The 26,134-nt window shown below is 37.7% G+C and overlaps 1 protein-coding gene across 1 annotated transcript in view; it reads left to right on the forward strand.

Moving 5' to 3' along the window:
* The window catches only part of camk1da (calcium/calmodulin-dependent protein kinase 1Da), a 66,412-nt gene that overhangs the window by 18,139 nt on the left and 22,139 nt on the right, over nt 1-26,134 (forward strand). The window contains exons 2-3 of the mRNA XM_048155235.1: nt 16,243-16,374; nt 20,339-20,413. Of these exons, the coding sequence (XP_048011192.1) occupies nt 16,243-16,374; nt 20,339-20,413 (207 nt within the window). The remainder of the gene's footprint in view (nt 1-16,242; nt 16,375-20,338; nt 20,414-26,134) is intronic.

Here is a 26,134-nt window from a genome sequence, read left to right on the forward strand (position 1 = left end):
TTGTGATTCAACATGATTCTTTTGGATATATACATAAATATATAGTACATATTAATTTTTCTCAAGGAAAAAAATTTTACTCTTCTAATGTTGTAAACTATACAGGGAACTGATTTGTATACAATTGCATATAAGACCGTTTTTATAATAATAACAATGTTATAATAATATTTTTTTAATTATATGAGTAAAATATAATGAATATGTTAAAATATGCTTCTCTCTACAGTACATTTTTCTCGCTAACGGCTTTTCTGAGGTAATGTATGGTTACGTTAGATTGTTCACACTGTTTTATTGACGTCTTTCCGCTGTTGAAACATTGATTGAGCCATTGCATGAGACATGACACATTTCAGTAAGTTGTACTGTTTCTTTCAACATACCTTTGGATGTTGATTCAAGCATTTTTTTTTATGTTGAAAAAAAGTTCCCCTAAGATTTTGCTTATAAAGTTGATCATATAAATTTTCTGCACTAAAAGTGACCTGTTCATCTCTACACTGTTGACATTAGACAATGGACCTTTTTTTTTGCTTATGTGACCATGCCTTCAAAGGGTTGCTGCCTATGTAGACAGCTCACTAGGTTTTAGAACACAGTTATATTCTGTAGTGCTTGCAAAACTGCAGAGCAACTGATCTCCTTATCACAGCCTGCAGGCGACGGCCCACTTCGGGAGGGTCTTTTCCTGTTTGTGGCTGTTACTGTACTAGTTTAGCCCCTTTTCCCGTAACGTGATCTGTAATTGCGGTATTTGCATAATGGCCTGCGGTTGTTGTACAAGAGTGCTCATCATGTCTGTTTAATTGAAAGCTCTTTGTTGTAGTTTATGGAACAGAACATTCAAGCGCAGTGCCTCCTTTGATGCGCAAACTCTCGTGAGGAGTCATTCCTGTAAAAAAAGAGGTGTGTGTCAGTGGACCAATCAGTGCATGTGCGTGTTTACATGATCAGTGGTGATGGACTACTAGATTAAAAGCTATTTCTACCTGATTTGACCTTAAAAATTAATTTAATCAGTGTTACCTTAAGTAATGAGGTTGCATCTATCATAATCTTTTTTTTTTTTTTTTTGATTTTATGTAACCACATAAAGCACTTTTTTTTGTATAAAATATGTTTGTCACAAATGGTAATTTCTCTTGTTTTTTTAAGGTTATGTTTGCCTCATAAATGTTCTGTTCTTTGTAAAGGATCTTCCATTAGTGGAAGCAGGTTGCTTTTATTAAGAGGAAACGGAAGCCAGCCAAAGTTCACTTACTCGAATCCTGTGCCTACAATCTCCCTGAATATGTATGATTATTTAAATGAGTTTGTAATTTACTGACAAAGCCCTGATAATATTGGCTTGTATAATCATGTGCATGCTCTGCTATTGCTCCTGTTAACATATGTCTGGCCTTTCTTTGACTTATTGTTGCATGTGTACATGTGACAGTCAGAGGAAAAGATAATGGATAATGTTTTGTATGTCTCAGCCTAAAGGAATGAAAATTCTGTCACCATTTACTCACATTGTTCCAAACTGTGGAACACAAAAGGAGATGTTTTGAAGAAAGTTCATGCTGCTCTTTTCCATATAACAAAAGCATGCAGTAACCAGTGTATTACCAAAAATGTTTTGAATCTATATGATAGCTTTATATTCAGAATGTGAAAATCAAGTTTTTAAATGTTGTTTAAATGTCTGTTTTTTTTTTTAATATGCTTTAAGACAAACCATGTGCATATTCATCATATTTTAAGGCACGAAGGACAGGAAAAAACATTTAAATATGTCATTTTGGTGATCAAAGATGAGTTTTAAGGGATAAAATTATTGACTACAGGGGCACTTTAAGACATTATTGCCTGAAAATGTAATTCATGCTTCTGCAAATTCAAGACACACTGCATTCAGTATATACTGCTGTTTGTTGTCAGTAATTGCAAATTTGGTACAATGCAATTTTAAGTTTTCAAGTTTTAATGTGAAAACTCAAATTAATTGGCTTTACAAGACTTATGGTCCTTTATGGTGCTTTTTTTGTGTTGCATTCTCACTGGTTTTCTGCACTATGAGTGTGTGTGTGTGTGTGTGATTCCTGATGTGCATCACCTCCTCCTCCGTATTTCCTGGTTAGGTATCAGATCAGTATTATCAGATCAGTGGGAACAATAGAACAGAACAGGATAATGTGTGTGTGTGTGTGTGTGTTGAGTTTTATGTGCTTAAGGGGTTGTCTGCTCTCTTGACACAGACAAAGCAAATTTATCTTGTGAAAAAAAATGCTAGAAAAAGAATCAGGTAAGAGAGGTTGTGATAGCTGTATCCTCTCTAGTTTGTTAGCAGCAGAAACAGGAGTCTAGCTGGTACGCGCCTCGTGCTCAAAGCATTAGGAACGCTCAGATCCGACTCTGCCTGTGATGTGATTTGATCACATATCTTAATAGAGTTACCATGGAGCTTCATCTGTGTTCCCCCACAGTGCCCTTGCATGCACTGTCTGTCTCTGTCTTGCTGTTTGCAGGTGCAGCTACAGAGAGAATATGCAGGCTTCCTGTGGTTTGTACCGTGCGCACTGTTACTCCATTCACGGCGCAAAAGCACACAAATAAACTCGCACGCACATACACAATCCGCTGAATTAATGTTGCTCAATGAAAAGTCGCATCTGTATTTTAGAGAGATGTTTCCATAACAGATGTTTGATAATAGAGGCTTTTAGAAAGAGGGTGAGATCTCAGCTGTGTTATTCTATGAGAAAATTTTGTGTTTTGAGGGCTCAGGGTGCTGAGCTTCTACAGATAAGTGTATTAGTGTTGCTTCATTCAATATGGTGACCCAAAACTGACCCTTTTAATTCATCACACATGTTTGTGGCCCTGCACACGGGTCACATTCTGTCATCTTTCACTTAACTGTAAAAAGAAAATGAAAAGAAATTGTTTCACTGCATGCATGGGCTTTTAAACTTGGGATTAAGTAAAATGTGTTTTTTTTTTTTATAAGTTGCAGCCTTGATGTGAAAGTGTTATGAGTGGTTTGAGTGGCTGCTAGGGTGTTCAAATGCTAGTGGGTCATTCCTTGTCAACTCAACCAGCACTTCTTGTGTTTTTGCCTCAAGTTTGCATGCATGTAACTCAAGAAGTATCAAAGATATCTTAATATCCTTTTAGATTTTGGTTCTTAATAAACTTTCCTTTTGGTATCTTCATTTTAAAGGCCCTCGATGGTTCAGTCCCAGAGATATGGAGATCTTAATGCAGCTCCATGAGTAAATTGTACACATTTTCAGTGGTCAAAAACCAAATATGGGTCACTTTTTCTTTTAAAAAGGAATCTCTTATAAGATATCTTACAAATAATGTAGAAACTAGAAATGTATCTCATCAGCTCAATTCCATACAACATACCTGACTGCCATATATAGTCATTTTCTGAAGTTTGCATGCCTGTAACTCTTAAAATATTCAAGATATCTTAATATCCTTCTAGATTCTCATTCTTAATAAACTTTTTGTTTGAAAAAAATCATTTTTAAGGCCCTATATTGTTTGATAACAATACCGTGCATGTTCATTATTGTGATTTTTTTGTATTACCGTATATCGGCACATACATTTGAAGATATAATTTTAAACAGCTTGGCTTTTTCTAGTCATTTTATACAATTTTAGCAGAACATCTTCCCTTTTCCGTAGTTCTACTGGTGCCGCATACATTGAGAACCTGATAGTCATTTAAAATAAGAAGTTGCATGGCGTTAATTTTAGAGCAAGAGGCAGTAGGAAAGAGAAAAGTAGGATTTTGCAGTGATGAATTGGAGGGAGCGCACAGTCAGAATGAGAAGATAATAAGACGTGTAATTACCCATGGTCCTTTGGGCCTGCCCTGGATAATATCTCAGAGAGCAATGCCAGAATAAGTGCTTTTACCATGCTATTTTGTGCAGATCTAGCTCCATCCCTCATCCCACATGTGCCCTGAGTGTCCTCTTGTCTTCCCGGCCCTCACAGATCTGTCTGTGTCACGGCTGTCTCTTCTGTACACTTGCTGTCAATAGGCTGATCATCACTTGGTAACCATGGTAACATCGAATGGATGCTCCAAAGCCACTGTAGTTAAGGGAATATGACACCTTGGCTTTAGTAATTACCCATGATCCTCTTGCCTTACAAAAAAGTTAAATTAACACAGGTGGGCATAGAGTGCGAATGTGCTCGATCAGATTTCAGTGATTTATAGAACAATCCAAATTTTCATCTTGCTGTGTGTGTGTGTGTGTGTTTGTGCAGCTCTATGACTCAGGGCTTTTTACTGAAATTACAGGCTTCTGCAGCCCACTGGTCGTCATATGAGTCACGACCTTAGGGAGACGTAGACACAAACACACACACATCCCTGATCACACCTCGTCAATCGCACCCACACACTTGTATTCGTGCCAATGGCCATAGATGAGTGTCAGCATGAATCACACACCATTATAAACTTTTTCACTGTTACTGTGTCACACAACAATAAAACTTATTTAAAGCATGGGGCTGATCAATATGCAAAAACATGGGGCTGATCAATATGCATGCGCTCACACAAAAACTCATTTCTGATACCTAGTGAGCTGCCTAAACAGCACTTTTAATGCACCATAGGTGAAGTCTGCTTCAAAAGCTGAGATATCTTTTTAATAGTGCCGTCAAATCGATTAATCACATCTAACATAAAAGTTATATATATATATATATATATATATATATATATATATATATATATATATACATATACATACACACACACATATATAGATACACTGTATATACACACATCTTTTGTTAGATGCGATTAATCACGATTAATCGATTTGACAGCACTACTTTTTAAGATACCTTGTTTTGCCAATGCGTGACACAAAGAGATAAAGCTATCTTTTTCCTGTAAATCTGAGATTTTGTCTTAACTAGTGACAAGCAGCAATCGACAGGACATTTTTTAAACAGTTTGGTATTTCATTAGCGGTGGACCAGGTAACTCCACCCACAGAGAAATCTCATTGGTCCAAAATCGTGCTTCATATGATTGTATATTAAACATTAAATATCTTCTCATTAGGACATGATATAAGGTGCCATCACATATATTCTAAATTTAGAGAGAAGGCAATCCCAGAATGCATCTTGCATCAAGATGGCCACGATTTACTAATTCATTCACTCGTTTTAGTTCAATTCTGGCCTCAAATTAAAGGTGCTCTAAGTGATGTCACATGTTTTTAGGCCAAAACATTTTTTGTCACATACAGCAAACATCTCCTCACTCTCCGCTAGCTGCCTGTCCCCTGAACACACTGTAAAAAAACGCGGTCTCTGTAGTCGCCACAAGCTCCGATAAAAACAAACTGGTGCAGCCTGGACCACGAATCATAATAAACACGCTCCAGCCAATAACCGACAAGAATGATTTTAAATGCGCGTTCATGACTGTTTCAGGAAACACAGAGGGGAGGAGGAGGAGGAGGGAGGGTCTAGCTAGCCTCTGTTTTGTTTGACAACACTTCGAACGTCAACAGGAAGTTACTCCACCCAGGATCGCTTAGAGAACCTTACGTTCCCTCATTTTAGTAAATCGCTGCCACGTTGAACTAATTTGTTCCCTCGTTTGATTTAACTAAAACAAGGGAACAAATTATTACAACGTGGCCACGATTTACTTAAAACGAGGAACGAATTAGTAAAACATGCTGACGTATTAGTAAGTCATGGGAACGATCCGTTAATTTGTGGCTATGATATACATATGTTTTTCCTGCATGTCATGTGCTTCACTTTAGTAGCGTTATTTTGTGTGGTGCACAGTTGCTGTCTATGTAGAGCGTTTCAACTCAGCTGTCTAAATCAATAAGGTTACACTAGCAAAAATCATTCTTATGGGTTAGAAATAAGAATCGAGCAGAAATAAATCCTCTTAGATGCTTACCACTTTTTTCAGTGGAGTTAATATGCTGCTTATGTAGGCAGCATGGCAGTGCACTAGGTTTTGCATCAGAGCTCCAGTCTCCTATTTCAATGCACTCACTGTGATTAAATCAAGGAATGATATCATTGATATCCCATAGTTTCTCAGGGAGCATGAAATAGAGTATGCAGAAAGGCTTTCTCATTAAACACTGTATATGGCTCTTTCTCTTTAGCTATGAACAGATGGATGTCAAATCCCCTGCCATTACCAAAGGAAGGGCGATACATTATTTCGGACAGTTAGATCAATAAAGCATCTCACTGCTACTGCTGCAAGGTTTCCTAGCAACAACCGTGAAGGGTACTTTGATCTGATCCGAACATTCCGAATGTTTTTGAATATTTGAAATGTTTTGAAAACATTCCAAAAACATGTTTTCAGTGGATATCAGAACAACTAATTAATGTCAACTATGCATTCACAAATGTCTAAATTAGAATGCATCAGTGGTTGAATTGTTGTACATATACACCAAAGCTGTTGACGCTTTCAACAGATCATTTATTTTTGCAGTGCAGACTATTGATCGCTGCAGGCAAAGAAACCAATTGCAACGATTAATTGTCGGAAGTTAATAAATAATGGGTTCTGTGTTAGGTTGACAAATTGTTGGGTTAGGCAACTTAAATGGTTTCAAACTAAGACATAGCTTCTGTACCCTCCAAACTCAGCATTTTCCTGCAGGTTATGTTGTTTTAAATCATATCTTCCCTGGATTTATTTGTTTATTCGGCATCTGGGAATTCAGCACCACACAGTATGTGTAGTAGTTTTTACTATATATTTCCAACCCAGGCTGTGATTGCTGCTGTGGCAACAGCACAATTAAATTCATGATGGGTGTGTGCATATGTGTCTTTGAGATGATGTAACTGTTCATCTAATCTTCTAGTGTGAGTGTGTGTGCTTGTACACATTCAAGGGATCGTTGACTCTAAATCTTCACAGATCCCGTGTCAGCATAACCTTCTGCGCAGATTAAACTATATATTTAATATTTACTACCCGTCATGTGATCACATGATGTACCCGCAGCTACATCTCATCTTCTTTGTAGGAAGTTCATGCACTCCTGGGGGAAATCGAACATGCAGGAATCCATTCACTAATTCACATGATCTTCTGTCTGGTCCCTAATTAGGAAAATTAACCCATCCCGCACCTTGTCACTGCAGACTCAGATACTAATACTTTCTAGTAACATATATTTTCAGTATGTGGTAATATATTCTTCGTATAGTGGATATTTGTGGCAATGCATTTTTGAAGTATTAGAAATGTATACTACAGAGTACTACTATGGAAGTAAATTAATGACAAATGTCTTTGAAACAAAAAAAATGTTGAATTGCACTAATTGAAAAAAAATACACAAGATAAGAAGGGGCTAACAAAGGACAGGTGAGGGTAATTAATCACTATAGCGACAAACATGAAGAGAATCACAGGAACAACAGGAACAGAAAATACATATCAAAATAAGAGTCCTAAAACACAAAACTATTTATGTTCCAAGCATGTGTTCCAAATTTTAAAACGTTCAATCCAATTACAAATATGTCTTTTATTTATTATATGTTATTTGTGTTCACTAAGCATTTGATTGTTTGCAAGTGTATTGAATATTTAGCTTAGCAAAATGTTAACGTCAAACTTTTGGAATCAATTGTGTCACTCATGTGTTTCACTTTAGTAGCTCCATAAAACATACAATGGATGCGCAAGGTGCAAAGTTTGAGCAAAGCAACTGTTTTGATGCCAATTTGATAAGCAAAGTTATAATCTCCATTCAAAATATTAAGCTGTCATTTATCTTTTTCATCAACAATTAACTCCTTCCCAGCCACTGACGAAATTTTCTGGCAATCCACGATTACACTGTTATACAGTAAGGGCTGCAATTACACATCTTCTGAAATAGTACAGAATTTCTGGATCAAAACACAGGCGAAGAAGAAGCAGAAACAAGCGATAGAAGCATTGCTTATGCAAAATAATATCGTCATCAAACATTAAAAAGCATATAAATCAATACTGCTTAATGTTACCGAATGAAATGTCAAACCCAGGAAGAGGTACAGGGCTGTGCTGCTTTGGAGGTGTTGTTGGAAGCGATCTACTCCATCTATGTTTTGATCATCAGTCTGAAACTTATCCAGACATAATAACACAATTTTCTCAGCTTTTTGTTCAAAATGTTGCTTTTTTTATGAAACATTACCCACATTCAAGTGTTTAAAAAATTAAATAGTTAAAATGTTTCAATAAAATTAATTAAAAATAAAACATTTCAATCAGTCAATTTCACTAAGAAAGTGAACTTTACATGTAAAATTCCAAATCTCCATCTTGGAATTTTCTATTTGTATGTAAAACACACATCCTAGTTAAATGTATAATTTAAACATTTTAATTGCTGATGTAAAAGATAAATGGCAGTTTATTAATTATGTATTATCTAAAAGACGCTTTTTGTATTAAACATGTATTTCATGAGGTCATGTGACTACATCATACTGGCATGAACTTGAAATGTTTATCGTTGAATTATACATACATTTAACATTAATTTTTGTTCCAAATCTCCATCCTATATTTGTAAAATTTACTTAGTAAAATAGATTTTTGAAGCATTTTAATTGCTGATGGAAAAGATACATGACAGTTTAATATTTTCATAATATGTTATTAAAGATTCATACTTTAAAAAAAATAAAAAATCTACTTCAAATATCAGCCAAATTAGGATAAAAGCAGCCATTTAAAATGCTACTATTGGTACGTATTAATATATTGTACATCCATAGTGCATACTACACATTGACTTTCCAATTTCCTCCTGCTCCTGTCTACTTAACCAGAAAAACTTCTAGTAAATTGTTTCTGTCAGGTTCAGCTCTTGATCTGTTAATCTGAGTGGGGGTCAAACAGAAAAGAGGAAGTGGTTTGGAGCTGTGCTTAGATTATCTCAGCAAGTGCACCTAATCTAGTAGGGATGTAACTTTTATTTTTAACATGAGAAGTGGAGCATTATCTTTCTGTCTGTGTGTGTGAAACTTTGGAACCGCATCCAAACCAAACCTTGGGCTTATAGTTTGACATGCACACACACACCCACACATACACAGGCTCAGGGAGAGAGATACGCATACTGTAATCACGTTCACAAGTATTTGTCAGGGCGATATGCAGCTGTTGGTTTTATGGAGCCAGTGTATCGAAGTGGCATTCAAACTCAAAGGATGCTGAGCACAAACAACCTCTCCTTAATGCAAAGTTGTGTGTTTGCACCTGTGCTTTAATAGGAAATCGGACAGCTCTAAACAAGAGATTGAGAATTAAGCAATCAATCGCACTAGATTTCTGCTCTTGTTTTAATTCCCTTTGGCAGAGGGAGAGATTCTTCAACATCAAAAGGAATGCCGATTCGTTGCGGAAAAACGCTTACAAATACTTGAAGCAGAAAATAATTGAAACGATCCATTGTGTCTCCAATCGTGATTTGCAAAGCATTTTTTAATTTGCAAAATGATACAGCCCTTGGAGAACGAGGACTGTTTTTATACCCTCGGATTCTCATTTCTAAGGCTTTTTATGTTCACTTGAGTAGTTGCTAGTTGATTACATCATCAGTCTCTCCATGTACCCTCCTTTAGACTGCTGTAACAAAATGGATTTGGAGTGAAGGTTCAGACAAAGGGAAGTGTCTGAGATGCATGAGCATTTATTGACATCAGGTTAATGAGTGACCGGGAGAGTGCTGAAATGGAAATATTTCACGTGGAAGGACGTCATCAGAGAGCTACGCACATTATTCACCTATATCTTAAATTGAGATTTTACCTCATATAGCAATTATACTACTCGAAATTGCACTTGTTAGCACATTCACATTGAATACTTTGGGGAAGCATTTTTGATCATATTGTTGAATTATTTCTTCTTTTATGTAATTTGGTTTATTTAGGGGGTTCCTCGGTTGAAGTGTAAGTTCGCCGATTTACAACCCGCTTTGTGTTGATTTTGTTACATTGTTGGTAGTATATGTAAATGAACTACATTTACTCTTTTTCCGTGTTACTTGGACAGAGAAATTCCTGTTGTTGTTTTTTTTTTTTTTGTCAGCAAAAGTCCACCAGATGACACAAAACACAACGGCTCCAGGGCTTTCATGAAAACTACAGATTGTGCTTTGTATCCCTGCCCACAGACTGTCGGATCAACAGAGGGTTGTTAGCAGAACAGCTATAAGGGCAGGTTTACCACTGATCATTATATTGTAGTTTGTCTACTCTTTAAACAGTATTATGGTTAAAATTGAACACTATGGTAACGTTTTGCTTCGGGGGGTTGGGCAGAACTGACTGTTCGGCAGTTTCTTCCAGTTTTCCCCCCTCCAGTTTGGCCTAAAACTGTTCGTTTTCATCCATTCATTTGAAATGTTGACTACAAACATGGAGTATTTTCAGATTTTCTCTTGCGGTGTTCTCTCCATATTTACAATTCTTTGCACCCTTTAGCCACTGCCTACAACACGCTGGTTCCTTGACTGGAAACCGTAAATTACTCACTTCAGCACTTCACGTTTACTATTTGAATTCTTGCACCCGGGAACAATAGTCGACATCATCGTGACTAAAAGTTTGCTAAGAAGTATTTCCTACTAAAGCAAGGCGGTATTTTACGGAGCCCCGCACATAACATGCAGGAAAAAAAAAATAGTAGGATAAATCGTGCGCATGATTTACTAATTTGTTCCCTCGATTTGCTAAATCATGTGCATGATTTATAAATCGAGGGAACGAATTAGTAAATTGTGCGCGCGATTTAGCAAATCGAGGGAACGAATAGTAAATCATGCGCACGATTTAGTAAATTGAGGTAACAAATACCTTTTTTTCCCTGCATGTCATGTGCAGGGCTCCCTAGTATTTGACTCTGGAAAGTGTATCGATAGCTGACTGGTGGGAGTGGCCTTGGATGGCAACATACCCAGTGCATTATGAGTGTTGAAGTTCTCCAGCTCCTTTTCTCTGTTTTCTCTAGCCAGGTGGCACTGATTTCAATTTTTTTTTTGTCTTTCTACCACATAGGCAGCCAAGTTTTTCTGAAAGCCCATTTAAATAAAACTCTTTTTAGTACCCTCCACAGTGCAGAATTTAATTTCCCACTTCTATACTCACCCAATCACTCTGATCACAATCCACAATTCTTTGCATTTTTTGATGTCAGCTATGCTCAGAATAGCATACTAACAATATATAATGTATATATACACGTTCTGTATGCATACAATATGTATCACCTACTACATTTGAAAAAAAAGTGCAGTACTGTCCCACAATGCATCACACTCCATGTCCAGAGTGACAAATGAACCAGAAGCAATTTTGTCCATCATATTTGTAAATCTCAGTATGTAGTCAGACTACAAGAGTTAAGATATTTAAAATGTGTGTACTATTTCACATACAGTTCACAGTATACAATGTTGCACAGTATAAGTAGATTTGGTGGACCATGTTGGGCCTTAGACTTTCCTTGATATAATTTCAGTGAAAGCCAATACAGATGGTTCCCTTTTTGCATTATACGTCTGTCATCTGGGCTTTTCTCTTAAGCTCGATATTTTAACATGATTTCATTATTTTTTCAGATGCATTGTGTAATTCATTGAGGCCACATTAATCGTAACTCAATCCTATCCTCTTTAAACCAGCTCTCATTGTCTGTCTATTCCTCTCTCCAGTTTAGACAGTAATAAGTGGATGCTATGTGTATAATTTGTGAACCGTTCCCTAGAGGAGAACACAGCAGCACAGAAGCCCTTCCAGTGAGGGTGTGTGTTTGCGTACGCATGAGTCATTGACTGACAATCACTGCCGCTCCGTTCCCTCCCGTATGAGCACTTGTCGATGCATATTGACATAGTTTTCTCAGCAGTGGTCTAGCTCACATACACACACACAAACACACACACCCAAATAGCATCAGGAAACTCCAATGCATTATTTCTGCGCAAATCACAGCCTTGCTGACAAAATTCCAGTCATTCGGAACAAGGGGGAAAAAACTCAGCGGTGCCTCGCGGGCCGCTGCCCTCGCTTTAGAAGCACAAATTGAAGCACATTTACAAACACGATCTCTCCCTCGAACTCATTTTTCTTCTTGCTTGTTTGCTGCCCTCTCCCTCACATAGACGTTACATCACAAGCGCAGCTGGGGCTCCTATCTGCAGCTGCACTTGTGGATACAGAAATGATATGCCCGGTGTTTTATACGCGTTTGTGTGTATGTTTGCTTGTGGTCTTGCCGGTTTAGCTGTATCTAGTTTGATTACGATTTTGCGAGTCTGTCGCAACATGCCTGCCATGCGCACACGCACTAAAAAACACACGCTTGATTACATCTGACAGGTAGAGGCTCTCGCATATCATATAAATCTACCACGCGTCGCTCTCTCACCTGTGGCCTGAAATTAATGTCATTTATGGAGTGCATGTGTGTGTAGATGTGTGGGTGAGTGTGTATTGCTGCAGTAGCAAAAGTGTTGGCGGCTTCATTCACATTTTCTCTTCATCGTTCATTCATCATGATTTTCTCTCCTGCTACGTGCCGTGCTCCCTGTCGTCTCACCCCTCCCTTCCTCCCGGGCTTCCTGTCTTTATCTCTTTTTCCATTTTCATTAAATATGAGAAGTCATTTTCATGACCGTTTCATTAATGTTGCTTTGCAAAGGCACTGCATCAATATTACTATTGTGTTGAATTTGAATACACTCATAATTGGTGGCTGATGCCAAAATATGGCATCACAAGGTGGGTCATGTCCATTATAATAAACATTATCGCTACTTGAAATAAAAATATTAATTCAAAATATTAATAAAAACTATAATAGTAACTCAATGATACTAAAATAACACTGTTTTACAGTATAAACTGCCATTTTTATGACTGCAAAGGTGGCACAGAAGCACTTCTGAAGTGGCATTTAAGTGTCTTTGCACAGATTGTGTAATGCTGCTTAGAGTTGCATGATTCTTAAAGGGACAGTTCACCCAAAAATGAAAATTCTGTCATTAATTACTCACCCGCATGTTGTTCCAAATCCGTAAGACTTGTGTTCATCTTCGGAACACAGATTAAGATATTTTTTATGAAATCCGAGAGCTTTCTGTCCCTCCGTAGACAGCTACGCAACTGACACTTCGACGCTTCAAAAAGTTCATAAAGAGAACTTTTGGTGGCAGAACCTGGTGGCATAACAATGTAATTGAAACAATCGTTATTTGAAGCACCAAGTTAATTTCAAAAGGTGATGTTCTATTTTGATTGCTTTCATAGACATCAGTGTTTATATCCGGAATATAAACTTTTATCTCAGTACTTCTTTGATAATATGAATATTTGCAACACAGAAATAACGATACTCTGTGGTTGAAAAGACTGTTTATGAAGCTGTTTCATACCTATACATGACAACTGCTCTCTCTGGGTCAAGGGAAGCATCAACGCATATTCGAATGTTCTGCTGTGATTTTGTCAATGGTTAATAGTCACCGAAGAATCATTGTCTTTTAGGAACGAGATCACATGGGTGTTTGAATCGAGATCGTGTTCTTTTAACGATTAATCGTGCAGCTCTAATGCTGCTCAAAGTTGGTATGAATGCATTTACACAGCAATTACAGCTGTAAACTGTGACACTAAGGGCTAAGGTGGGTCAGAACAGCTTTTATGCGGCACTATATCTGTACACAGAATTTTGAGCAGGCACAGAGCAGTCTTGGCTGTGTAAAGATAATTACAATATGTACAATTGCTGAAATGAACATGTATTTTATCCAGTATTTAATCAAAATTCACTTAACTTCTGTTAATGGGGCACAGTTATTGCTGATGCCAGTAATCGTGAAATATTGACTAGTATTGGCAAGAATCAAACTTTTTCTGACCTGAACAATACACAGAGACCAGAATAGCATAAAGACTTGGAGGTGGGTGCTTTTAACCAACTAGAGCACCTTTGCATTGTGCCGCCAAATGTTCCCCCATTTACTTCATGACTGTTTCATTACCAGTATAATTACAGCATGTTGTCCTTATCGTTTTTTGTCTCTGTTAATTGCTCTCTTTTTCCTTGTTCTACTTCTTTCCTTGCTGTGTGACTGGCAGTACAGAGGTGTCAGTTGCTGGGGAGCTTAGAGGAATTCATTTTGGCTCTGGAGTTGCATGCTTGTTACCAATCCAGCCTGTATTCATCTTATGATTCATGTTCATGTTGTATTGAACAGAGCTGAGAAAATATGACAGACTTAATCAGGGAAAAATTCAGCGGGGTGTGTGTATGTTGTGTATGGTGGTGGCGAAGACTATTTCTATACTCGTTTCTGTATATTTTAATCCTGTCTGAGAATATTCTCTCTTTAAACACACAAGCAAGGAAACACTAAGAAAGTGAATCTCGCAAAAGATGTCTGGGTTATGTTTAACATGAAAAAAAAAAGGAGAAACGGATCTTAAAGATAAGGATGAAATTATCTTACAGAAAAATCAGCCATTTTTTGACGATTAAGATGTTCTGCATTATGAGCAATTTCATGATAATTAAACACCCTCCCCCCAATTTCATTCTTATTAATGTAATTAATTTAAAATAATCTATCTATCTATCTGTCCGTCCATCCGTCTGTCCATCTATCTATCTGTCATTCTGTCTGTCATTCTATCTTTCCATCTGTCCAACCGTCCGTCCATCCATCCATCCATCCATCCATCCATCCATCCATCCATCCATTCATTTATTCATCCATCCATCCATCCGTCATTCTGTCCATCTGTCATCCATCCATTGCCTGTCTATCTGTCGTTCTATCTTTCCATCTGTCCATCCATCCATCCATCCATCCGTCATTCTGTCCATCTGTCATCCATCCATCCATCCATCTGTCATTCTGTCTATGTCATCCATCCATCCATCCATCGTCTGTCTATCTGTCGTTCTATCTTTCCATCCATCCATCCATCCATCCATCTGTCATTCTATCTTTCCATCTGTCCAACCGTCCGTCCATCCATCCATCCATCCATCCATTCATCCATCCATCCATCCATCCATCCGTCATTCTGTCCATCTGTCATCCATCCATTGCCTGTCTATCTGTCGTTCTATCTTTCCATCTGTCCATCCATCCATCCATCCATCCATCTGTTGTCATCCATCCATCCATCCGTCATTCTGTCCATCTGTCATCCATCCATCCATCCGTCATTCTGTCTATCTGTCATCCATCCATCCATCCATCCATCCATCCATCATCTGTCTATCTGTCGTTCTATCTTTCCATCCATCCATCCATCCATCCATCCATCTGTCATTCTGTCCATCTGTCATCCATCCATCCATCCATCCATCCATCCACCCGTCTATCTATCTGTCATTCTATCTATCTTTCCATCTGTCCAGCCATTTTTTGGGATGAAATATGACCCAGGCAAACTTTATGAGATTACCCCAAGAACCACAAAGATAGAAGGTATCACAAACAGAAAGATGGGCTTTACATACACAGAAACAGCAAAAAAGTGTTTTGCATGGGTAACAGAAAGTATCTGTGTCCACGTGTCCAGTCAGGCTGAAGAGTGTGTCGTGTATGCACCAGCATAGCAACAGTCTGCGATTGCCTAAGCAAAAATTCCCTAATTCTTTGCACAGTGTTTTTAAAAGCTTTTACGGTGGTGGCAGATGGCAGATTTTCTCAGGGACCTCATCAGCAAATGGGTATTCTCAAATCTCAGGCCACCCCTCTACACACACACACACACACACACACACCACTGATCATTACTTAACTCTGAGATCTGATGGACATGCTTTAGTTTAAATGAAAAAGTAAAGGTCGGTAACCTCATACTGATCTCATTCTCAGTAAACACTAAGCACAACATTCAAGCTCCAGGTGCATTAATTATGTGAGTTCTATCAGAGATGGTATAAGGGGGAGAAGATGGGAGGAATCACAGCGGTTAATCTGGCAGGTGTACGACTCAGTCCCACCTTTACATTACATGAACCAATCACCTTGTTAGCTTAGGTTTTTAATATAAAGCTCAGGTGCATTATATATATATTGGGTTTTTTAAAATCATAGCCATGTTGTACTAATTCATATAGACCGTAACGCTGTCTATATTCCCCAGCTCTGCAATCATAAATGAAGCTATCTCTCTCTTTTAAAGGGGTGCGTTCTCAGAGGTAGTCCTGGCAGAGGAGAGGTCCACAGGAAAGATGTTCGCTGTGAAGTGCATCCCTAAAAAAGCGCTGAAGGGGAAGGAGAGCAGCATCGAGAACGAGATTGCCGTTCTACGCAAGTGAGTTCCGTTTCCCGCACCACACCTGTACCCATGGCAACAACATCACCTCTCTCTTCCACACTCATTGCCTCAGTTTGCCAGTTGATAGGAGCTTGTTTGCCTGAGGTTTGACCTCCAGTTACCGTGGTAACTCCGGTGCCCTCATCCAATTACAGCAGGGAAGCTCCCGCAGATGTTCTCTCTCTCTCCATGAAGTGGCGTGCGGACTGTGTCCGTGAGTGAAGACAGAGGCTATACTATATGATCCCTTTTAGTTTTAAAAGATACAGTAGGTCAGTAGGTGGAGAGTAGGCATTCTTTGCGGCTGATCGAACACATTCGAATGCATTTTGATCGAATGCATTTTCGACTAGTGGTTCAAAATGCTTTAGACCCAGTTTACACCTGTATTTAGATCCGATCGACCAAAACGCATCTTAATACCAGGTGTAAACAGGGCCTGAGTGTTAGGTGCCCTCCATTAATACTCCCATCATTACTGTATTTCTTAATTACATAACTCACAAAGGTTTGTCTGTGTTAATGTGCCCACTCCGTCTGAAAGAAAGCCTCTCAGCTTAACATGTTGTTTCGCAGGTATTTTCTCACTGTCGGTGCAAATGGAAGCAGGTGTGTTTGGTGTGTCTGACATATGGTCGCGTGACGGGTGTTTCCCATGAGACTCATCAGAAAAGGCCGCCTCTGATTCTGACATGGGCTTCTGTTGTCACAGCGATCGTACCCTGGAGATTGGACACACGGTTTTGTCCTTCAAGTCTCTGTCTCCCTCATCTCATATCATAGCAACCAAATGATTGACAGCTTGTCTGCCATCTCCTGGGTGATGCCATAGGCCTGTAATTAGATCGAGTGAGCGCACGCACGCACAAGCAAACGAGAGCGTGTTCGTTGTCTGTCTGCCTGCGTATGGATGACAGAACGATATAGAGAAAGAGCAGAAGATATTTCCTTCGCATCTACAAATGAGATAATGAGATGCCCTCATAGGTTATAGTTTAATCTTCACAATACCCGCAGAGAATCCCAAACGTACACTCCCAGCATGCCTCAAAGTGATGCTGCCTGACTGACTAATGCTATGTTTAAATACTTAAGTCAATTCAATTTATCCTGACATGGGACTTGGTAACCCAGAGGGGAAATTTTATTGCTCAAAGGCAATTTTAATTTCTGCTCTTACAGCCGCAGGAACACGTCGAACACTGCGAGTGTGTGTTAGAAATCAGGAATGGTGAGAGAACATTGTGCTTGGTACATTTTTCATCTTCAAACCAAACTTGGGTCTTCAGCTGAGTTTAAAGTTTAATCCTGTCTGGCTAGCGTGCTTCCCATAATGTTTACGCGTTAGGTCAGTTGGCGGAGAGTATCTGGTCGAATGCATTTTCGACTACCTCTGGAAGTGGTCGAAAGTGGACAAGCTCAAAACGTTTTAGACCCCATTTACACCTGTATTTAGCATCATCCACTTGCGATCTGATAGACCAAAACACATCTTAATACCAGGTGTATCAGGCCTTAAAGACATCTCTTTTGTGCTTTTTCTTCAATGACAATGAGACTCACTCCACATCAGATAATGTGAACGCCTCTGAAGTGAATCAGCTATTACTTAAAAGCACCTGGTAGCAAGTAATCCGTAGATTTGCATAAAAGAAAGCGAATCTCAGCTTTCAGAGGTAAATAGTATTTATTCCACACGTTTTATTGTTAAATGATTTCTTTTTATCGACACTCAGTAGTTTTTTTTTGGTGAAATAATGGAATCGAGAGTGTTTTTTGTTCCTCGTTCTGCTTTCACCCTATTCCTTAGTGCTTTTTCCTCTTGAATCAAAAGAGAAGATGGTTTCAGAGGCAGCGAATGAGTCGTGCTACAGCTTCTGCCCACTCACTGCTAAAGGAGAGAGAGAGAGGGAGACAGAGGGAAGAAGCGAATGCATGAAAGAGGGATATTAAACCAGTGAATGGCTTTGTAATCCTCTGCCAGACGAGTTTTCCATAATCAGTTTTGAAAAATCAATATGTCAAAGGGCAAATCGACATCCAGGTTTTGTTTAAAGAAAAAACAGGGCACATCATTCGTTGCTTTTTCATTTGTTTCCAGAGCTAACGTTTTAATATGCTGCATCAGAGGTGACTCCCAGTTCATTGAATGGTGAATCAATACAAAACCATCTTCTCAATGAATCACTCTCTTTCATATTTGTCCATACCTCAGTAACTCTTTTATATATTAAACTACAAGGTGAGAAGCATTTCTGATAAAAACAAATGCCTGCCGGCTGCTCCGAGGCGTTTTACTGCAGTCTTTTATTCTGTGTTTCCCTGAACCGAAACCTTTTTCTGTTTTATCTGGGCTCAGATAGCAGTGAGCAGCAATGAAAGGGACGTTTCTGGGATGATTGCCCCTTACCTGTGAGGATCAACCTTTTCTGAACATATGGATGAACAAAGAGAGTTAATTATAGGAAACTGAGGTGGAGGGGGGGACAAATGTATTATCTGCACTCACCGATGTCCATTATCTGCGTGTGTGTGCGCGCGTGCGTCTTGTTATTGTCCGCTCACTTGCGTCATTGCCCGGCCTGTTATCATGTGCCAGTTGGACTCGCTGATCAGAATTCACTTAAAATGCAATGCTAATGTGTATACACACAGCCGCTGTGACTGTGTTACCATGACGAGAGGAGAGAGAGAGAGAGATTTTAACTGCAGGGATGGAGAGGGGAAGAAGAGGAGAAGAAAAACAAAACAAAAAAATATTGCCAGTTGATATGACAGAGATGAAAAGCTGCTTTTGAAAGCAGGCACCCCAACAGCATCCATTAGATGACAACGATTACCCTAGCTGTGCATCTAAATGCTTCATAAACTTTAGAAGCCATTTAATCATTTGTTTTTGGCATATGAAAATATATATACATGCAAATTTTAAATCAAATTAAAATGTTTTTAATTACCTTAAACTGAAATGCATGTAAAAATATATGTGCGCTGAATGTTAATTTCAATGACAAAAGCATTCACACTAGTGTATGCAACTTCATGGTATAAAACATTGCAGTGTTTATTGCACATTTTATGGGCTTATGGAAATGTGCGCCACTGAAGTATTCATATGCTTATGAGCAGATCCGGAATGTTCCACTCTCTTAAATTCACTTCCCAAACAAACCTGGAGGCAAAGCGAGCCAGATTGCAACAGACACACACAAAACACAACCCTAAATGCATGTTTTTAAAATTGCAATTTGAGAAATGTAATAATTCAATACAAATATGTCTCTCTTGCAGCAGCTGAGACGGAAAATTTTTTACAATTTTATCTTTCAATGTTGTATTTGCATTCAGATGAAAAGATAAACATATTGAGAATTATCAGTGGAATTTCTCTGTCTCAGATATAAATACATTAGGGCTGTAACAATATATCGTGATACAAAACAATATGTATCGTGGATAGTGATAGGGATCTGTATTGTGTATAGTTCACCTAAAATAAATATACTGTGAAAAAAATGAAAGAGTTTTAGTGCTAGTACTACATTGTGGCCTACGTTATTTTAAATATATCTAGTCAGTGACAGAGTGCAATATGGAAGCTTGTTTCCATCACGAGTTATAAAGTCAGAATTGTGAGATATATACATCAGTCTTTTTTTCCTCACAATCGGACTTTATAACTTGCAATTGCAAGTTAATCTCGCAATTCTGACTTTATAACTCGCAATTGTGAGAAAAAAAAGTCAGGATAGTGAGATAAAAAGTTGCAATTACCTTTTTTATTTTTTATTTCATGGTGGAAACAAGCTTCCATAGTGCAAGCATATTCGTCTAAAATAATTCAGCTTCAGAATCATGAATATTTATATTCCGCATTCTATTGTATTACTTAGTCATAGTTTAATAATGTTAAATTGTCAAATTGTGCATTTAAATGAGCTTTATGTGTTTTGTTTTGCAGAATTAAGCATGAGAACATAGTGGCGCTGGAAGACATCTATGAAAGCTCCAATCACCTCTACCTTATAATGCAGCTGTGAGTATGTTCAACGCATACAGAATTACCCAGAATGCATTGTGCTCATGTCTTTCTGTTCATTCCGTTCACATTTTAACAAGCAAATATCCAGTTATCTGTTTATATGTATGTACACTACCATCCAAACATGTTTATAGTTTGGATATAAACACTGATGTCTATGGAAGTTATCAAAATAGAGCATCACCTTTTGAAAGTAACATGGCACTTCAAATTACGATTGTATCAATTACATTGTTACGCCAAGTGACTGTTAAAATGTATTTGTCATTGAATCATTCATTGAAAAGATTTGTTCAAAAATGCTGATTCATCCAGTAATGAAACAAGTGAAGTATTTATGAGTGAGTCATTGAATCATTCATTCAAACAGTTAAAAAAAAATAATAATTTAGATGAATTAAACATGTTAAAGGGTTGGTTCACACAAAAATGAAAATTCTTCAGAAAAAAAAAAGTTAATATTTTTGTGGAAACTTTTTTTCCTCAGGATTCTTAGATGAATAGAAAGCATTTATTTGAAATAGCAATCTTTTGCAACATTATAAATGTCAATTTTGTCAATTGAATTTGTCCTTTCTGGTGTGATATCACCATGTTGCAGGAATAGTTCAAATCTCATCATTCACTGATAATCTTCAACTCTGCTGTAGATCACAAATCAAATATGGCATATCTGAGGATCTATGACTATGACTGTAACATATTACCGCCCACATCATCATCTCCTAATCAGTATTCAGGAACCTAGCGGGGGCGTCTCATTTCACATGCGAAGAGGTTAGCCATCATAACAGAGGTCATTTACATATTGAAGTCTTAAAAGTACAGTAGCAAAAACAGCCTGTTTGATTCTAAGGGTCAAAGAGAGGGTGAACTAAACTAAATACAAATCTAGAAACCTTGACAGACATTTATAAGAGCAATAAAAGTGCAAGAATATAAGCAGAAGACATTCAAAACACTTTTAACAGCTCGGATGCTCATCTTTTTGTAAACCTCAGACATTTTTGTGTTTTTACTCTTTGATTAAACAGCAGTTGACAGTCTGACCTCTTAGACAAGTATTAAAGTGACTTCTGTACCGTCCTTCACTTCAGCTCACTTCACTTTAATGTTCTGACACATGAATGCATAAAAAAACGAATCTGTATAACGATTCGAAAAAAAGATGGCATGGCGTTTGTTGGCCGCAGCCCAGATCATGGTGAACTGGAAGACGGAGAATGTAGATCTGGAGAGAGAGGAAGAGAGAGGGTGGCAGTCTGGTGAGTTGGCTGAGAGATGCTGTATGCTGACGTAGAAGCGTTGCGTAACGCTGGTGATGGGTAGCAGAATGTCTATGTCGTTCCAGCTCCGCAATCACACGCACCTTGATGCAAAGGGAGTGTGTTGCTTGTCTTGCATGCATTAATTTAAATCAGACCTCTTGCACTATTCAACAGGAGAAGCACGCTTTACTGCATCAGAGCAGTGTGTTGTTATTAGCAATGTTTATGGCTATGTTCACACTGTCAGTTTTGGGGATTGACAGCCGTGTTTAATTATAGGTGTGAGTTTTGAAATGTCCCATTTAAAAAGCAATTTACAGCATGAACGTGCAACCGGTGTCAAGTCCAAATTCTCTTATCAGTAAGCGACAGTGATGAAAGTAATATCAAAGATGGCTACATCTGTAAAACTAAAAGTCTTATCACTTTTGACACGACCAGAGTCCAATTGAGCCGCCAAATTGTGTGCAGAACACAAAACTGACAGGGAACTCATCAGTGACTGGATCAAAATCATTCATATCTCATATCTCCGAAACCACATGAAAACTCAGAACATGCGGTAGACACACTTTTATGCAGTGCAGAGCGGCTCTCTCTCACTGTATGAGTGACCGATAACTAGTTGTCCAGTCCGGTTCTGTCACAGCTCGAGTTTTCCAAGAATGCAGATGTGAGTCCTGAAAACTTACGGGTTTGAGTTCAGTTATAGAATGCGGTTGTCACTTCCTTAAATAACTGAACTGTGTGTAAACCTAACCGGATAAAGGACTCAAATACAGGACTGACAAGTGTATTCTGTTGCTGTGTGAACGTGGCCTGTGTTTAGTGGTGAAATGGCTTTCACAACCAATTTTGCTATTATAATGTGACACACTGTACTGTTCACAAGATTGGGGTCATTAAGAAAGAAATTAATACTTTTATACAGCACGGATGCTTTAAATTGATCAAAAGTCACAGTAAAGACTTGTATAATGTTACAAAAGATTTCTATTTCAAATAATCACTGTTTTCAACATTGTTAATATTAACCCTTGTGCGGTCTTCGTTTAAGGGACTACACTCGTGGTCTTCGGGGTCTCTGGAGAACAAAATGCAATTTTGTAACAATATAATATATTTTTTAAAAACCAATGTAATTTTATTCTGTTTATTAATGTTTTTACTCAACATTTTCGCAGTTTTTGGAGGATTTGTGATATCTTTTAAATTTATATAAATAAATTAAAAAATATTATTTTAAATAGGTTTTTATGCAAAAGCAGCTTTTTATGTAAAATTCACTTTATAAAAGGCCCAGATTTCTAACTTTCATTCATGTGGATAACATGGATAATTTGACATGGTTTAGTGTAAGATTTTTGCCCATCTTTTGGAAAATGCAGTTATAAAAGTAAAAAAACTAACATTTTTACCAGTAGATGGCTGCAGAGCTTCACTCTTTGCTATGTGCTATTTGAATGACTGAAAGATGTCTTTTCACAAGTTTTTTTCAGTTGAATTCATATCTAAATGTTATTAAATCACAATTATAACAATAGAAATTACTTTTTGTCAAAGTTTAGCATTTTTTGTACTGAAAAAATCAGTTTTTCAATAATATCATCAATAATGTAACCCACAGAGACCCCACTTAGAAATTGGACAAAATCCATTCTCAAAATCAGAAACAACGCACAACACACATAGACAGAAATGAAGTGGCACACTTCCAAAAATGCAAAAAACATTATTTATTTTATTATTTTTATTATAAAATTATTATTGAAAAACTGATTTTGCCCTGCACAAAAAATGCTAAACTTTGACAAAGTAATTTTTATTGTTATAATTGTGATTTCATAACATTTAGATATGAATCCAACTGAAAAAAAACTTGTGAAAAGACGTCTTTCAGTCATTCAAATAGCACATAGCAAATAGTGGAGCTCTGCAGCCATCTACTGGTAAAAGTGATAGTTTTTTTACTTTTAAAACTGCATTTTTCAAAAGATGGGCAAAAATCTTACACTAAACCATGTCAAATTATCCATGTTATCCACATGAATGAAAGTTAGAAATCTGGGCCTTTTATAAAGTGAATTTTACATAAAAAGCTGCTTTTGCATAAAAACCTATTTAAAATAATATTTTTTAATTTATTTATATAAATTTAAAAGATATCACAAATCCTCCAAAAACTGCGAAAATGTTGAGTAAAAACATTAATAAACAGAATAAAATTACATTGGTTTTTAAAAAATATATTATATTGTTACAAAATTACATTTTGTTGCCGGGGTCTCCAGAGACCCCGAAGACCACGAATGTAACTTTTTTTTTACACTAACATAAAAACAAGATATCACTCCAATTTTTTTTTATTTGTAGATCTTAAAAGTGTTAACCACCATACAAAGTCTCATGCCATTTGGACAAAGAGAACTTTTTTTTTTTTATTTGAGCAAACATCATTTGCGGGTCAAAAAGACCCCGAAGACCGCAAAAGGGTTAAATATTTCTTGAGCAAATGAGCATATTAGAATGAATTCTAATGATTTTTAGAAGGAACATGTGACACTGAAGACTAGTGCTAAAAATTCAGCTTTGGCATCACATTGTCATGGCAAAAGTAAAATAATATATAACTTTACACAGAAATGGCTAATATGTGATTTTTTTCACACTAAAACCATGTTAACATGCTTATTGGTTACATCTTGTGACTCTATTTATACGTTTATGGATTTGCTCCATTCACTTCCTTTTAAGTGCCTCACTGTAACACAGACTTTAGTCCAAATTATTGTTTGTGGTAATCAACATTATGCCATAAGTGCTGCCATTTGAGCTTAAATTGTACTGAACCCGGAATAATCTTTTATAGAGATGTCATTTATGATGCTGCTTCTCTATGGATTACGTATTCGAAAACTTTTTGAATGAGTGTGTCTGTATTTAGATGCACATGTGTTGATATGAAAAGACAGCTACTTTATCAGTTGGGAATGGTATAAAGTCGTTGGAGGCGAGGGGTTGCCGACATCAGTCGAAAAGGAAATTCGGTTTAGGGAGAGAGGACGTTCATTACATTTTGATGAGAGATTACGAAGCATAAACAGGGTCAATTCTGATTTCATTTCAACTTTGAATGCTGATGATGTGGAGACGAGAGGGAAGTTAGAAGGATTAGAGGAAACAAACATTTATTTTCCGTCCTCATTTCGCCCCCTGGAAACCGCATTAGAATTTAAATTCCACAGTGTTAATTTGATAGTTGGCCGGGAGCCTGCCCCTCTTTTCCCTGTTAATAGGTTGCGCCAAGTGTGTGTGCGTGTTAGAGAGAAACATGAAGAACATTTTGGCATATGGTGTTGAGATGAATATTTAAACAGTACCAATCTGCTTTCTGTATGATCTCACAGATGCAGTTTAGAAACTCTTTCCATAATTCACTCTGCATGTAAGTGCGTGTGCACGTGTGATTAAAGATCAGAAACGGACCGTTTTCTTTATGCATGTTGGACCCTCAGGCTTTTCTGCACCGTATGGCATGATTTACGGCAGTGGAAAGAGGACTACATGAGGGCAGAGAGAAAGGGACAGACTAAGGGCATCTGCACACTGCGTCAGAGAGCGCTGTAAATCCATTGATTACAATAGAGATGGTGCATCACAAGGACGTAGAGCGGGAGTGTTCAATTAAAGTCCAAAAGGTCATGCATATAGTCAGGAGTCAATAAGGCTTGGAAACATAGGCGGAGTGTGAACCGACTCCAGGATAAGGCTAAGGAGATGCGCTTCCCCTTCAAAAACACATTGAAATAGATGTCCTTGAAATAGTTTCAAGTTACGTGTCGCCGCACAACCTACACATCCCAGCATAAATGCTCCGGATAAATGATTTGTTATTAAAGCGTCTACTTTAACAACAAAGCAAGCATACTGTATGCGGGATTTGTCATGGCAGAAAGCATGCAAAGAGCACTCCCTTTATTATCACTAAAAAGCTGTCACTCATCTTAGTTCAATCTCACAAAATTCTGTTATAATCAATGAAGCTGACAGTACAATCAATCTCCTATTTACATAATGTCTACACTTTGTTATAATGAGAGGATTTGCGAGCATGCAGAACTCATCCGCTCGAGTTTTTGTTCAGTGCTAACTTAAACACCTCTGATTAGCCATTGCGTTCAAGAAAATAAAAAATCTGTAAATAGAAACCTTTGACATTCTCACAGATACGCTCTGGATCTTTCACCAATATGCTATTATGATGGAGAAAACTGATCCTAGACCAGCAGTTATGGCCAGCTTTTCCCTCCAAAAGCAATCAGAAGCAGCAGTATGCATCGGTTTGAGTTCGTAGCCAGGGGAAGCCTTGACCAGCCTTACACCTGCTTTGCCTATGCTTGGAAATGAAATAAGCAATGTGCATTGGAGGAATATGTATTGTAAACAT

The sequence above is a fragment of the Megalobrama amblycephala genome, linkage group LG14 (genome assembly GCF_018812025.1).
Source record: "Megalobrama amblycephala isolate DHTTF-2021 linkage group LG14, ASM1881202v1, whole genome shotgun sequence".
NCBI classification, from domain to species: Eukaryota; Metazoa; Chordata; class Actinopteri; order Cypriniformes; family Xenocyprididae; genus Megalobrama; species Megalobrama amblycephala.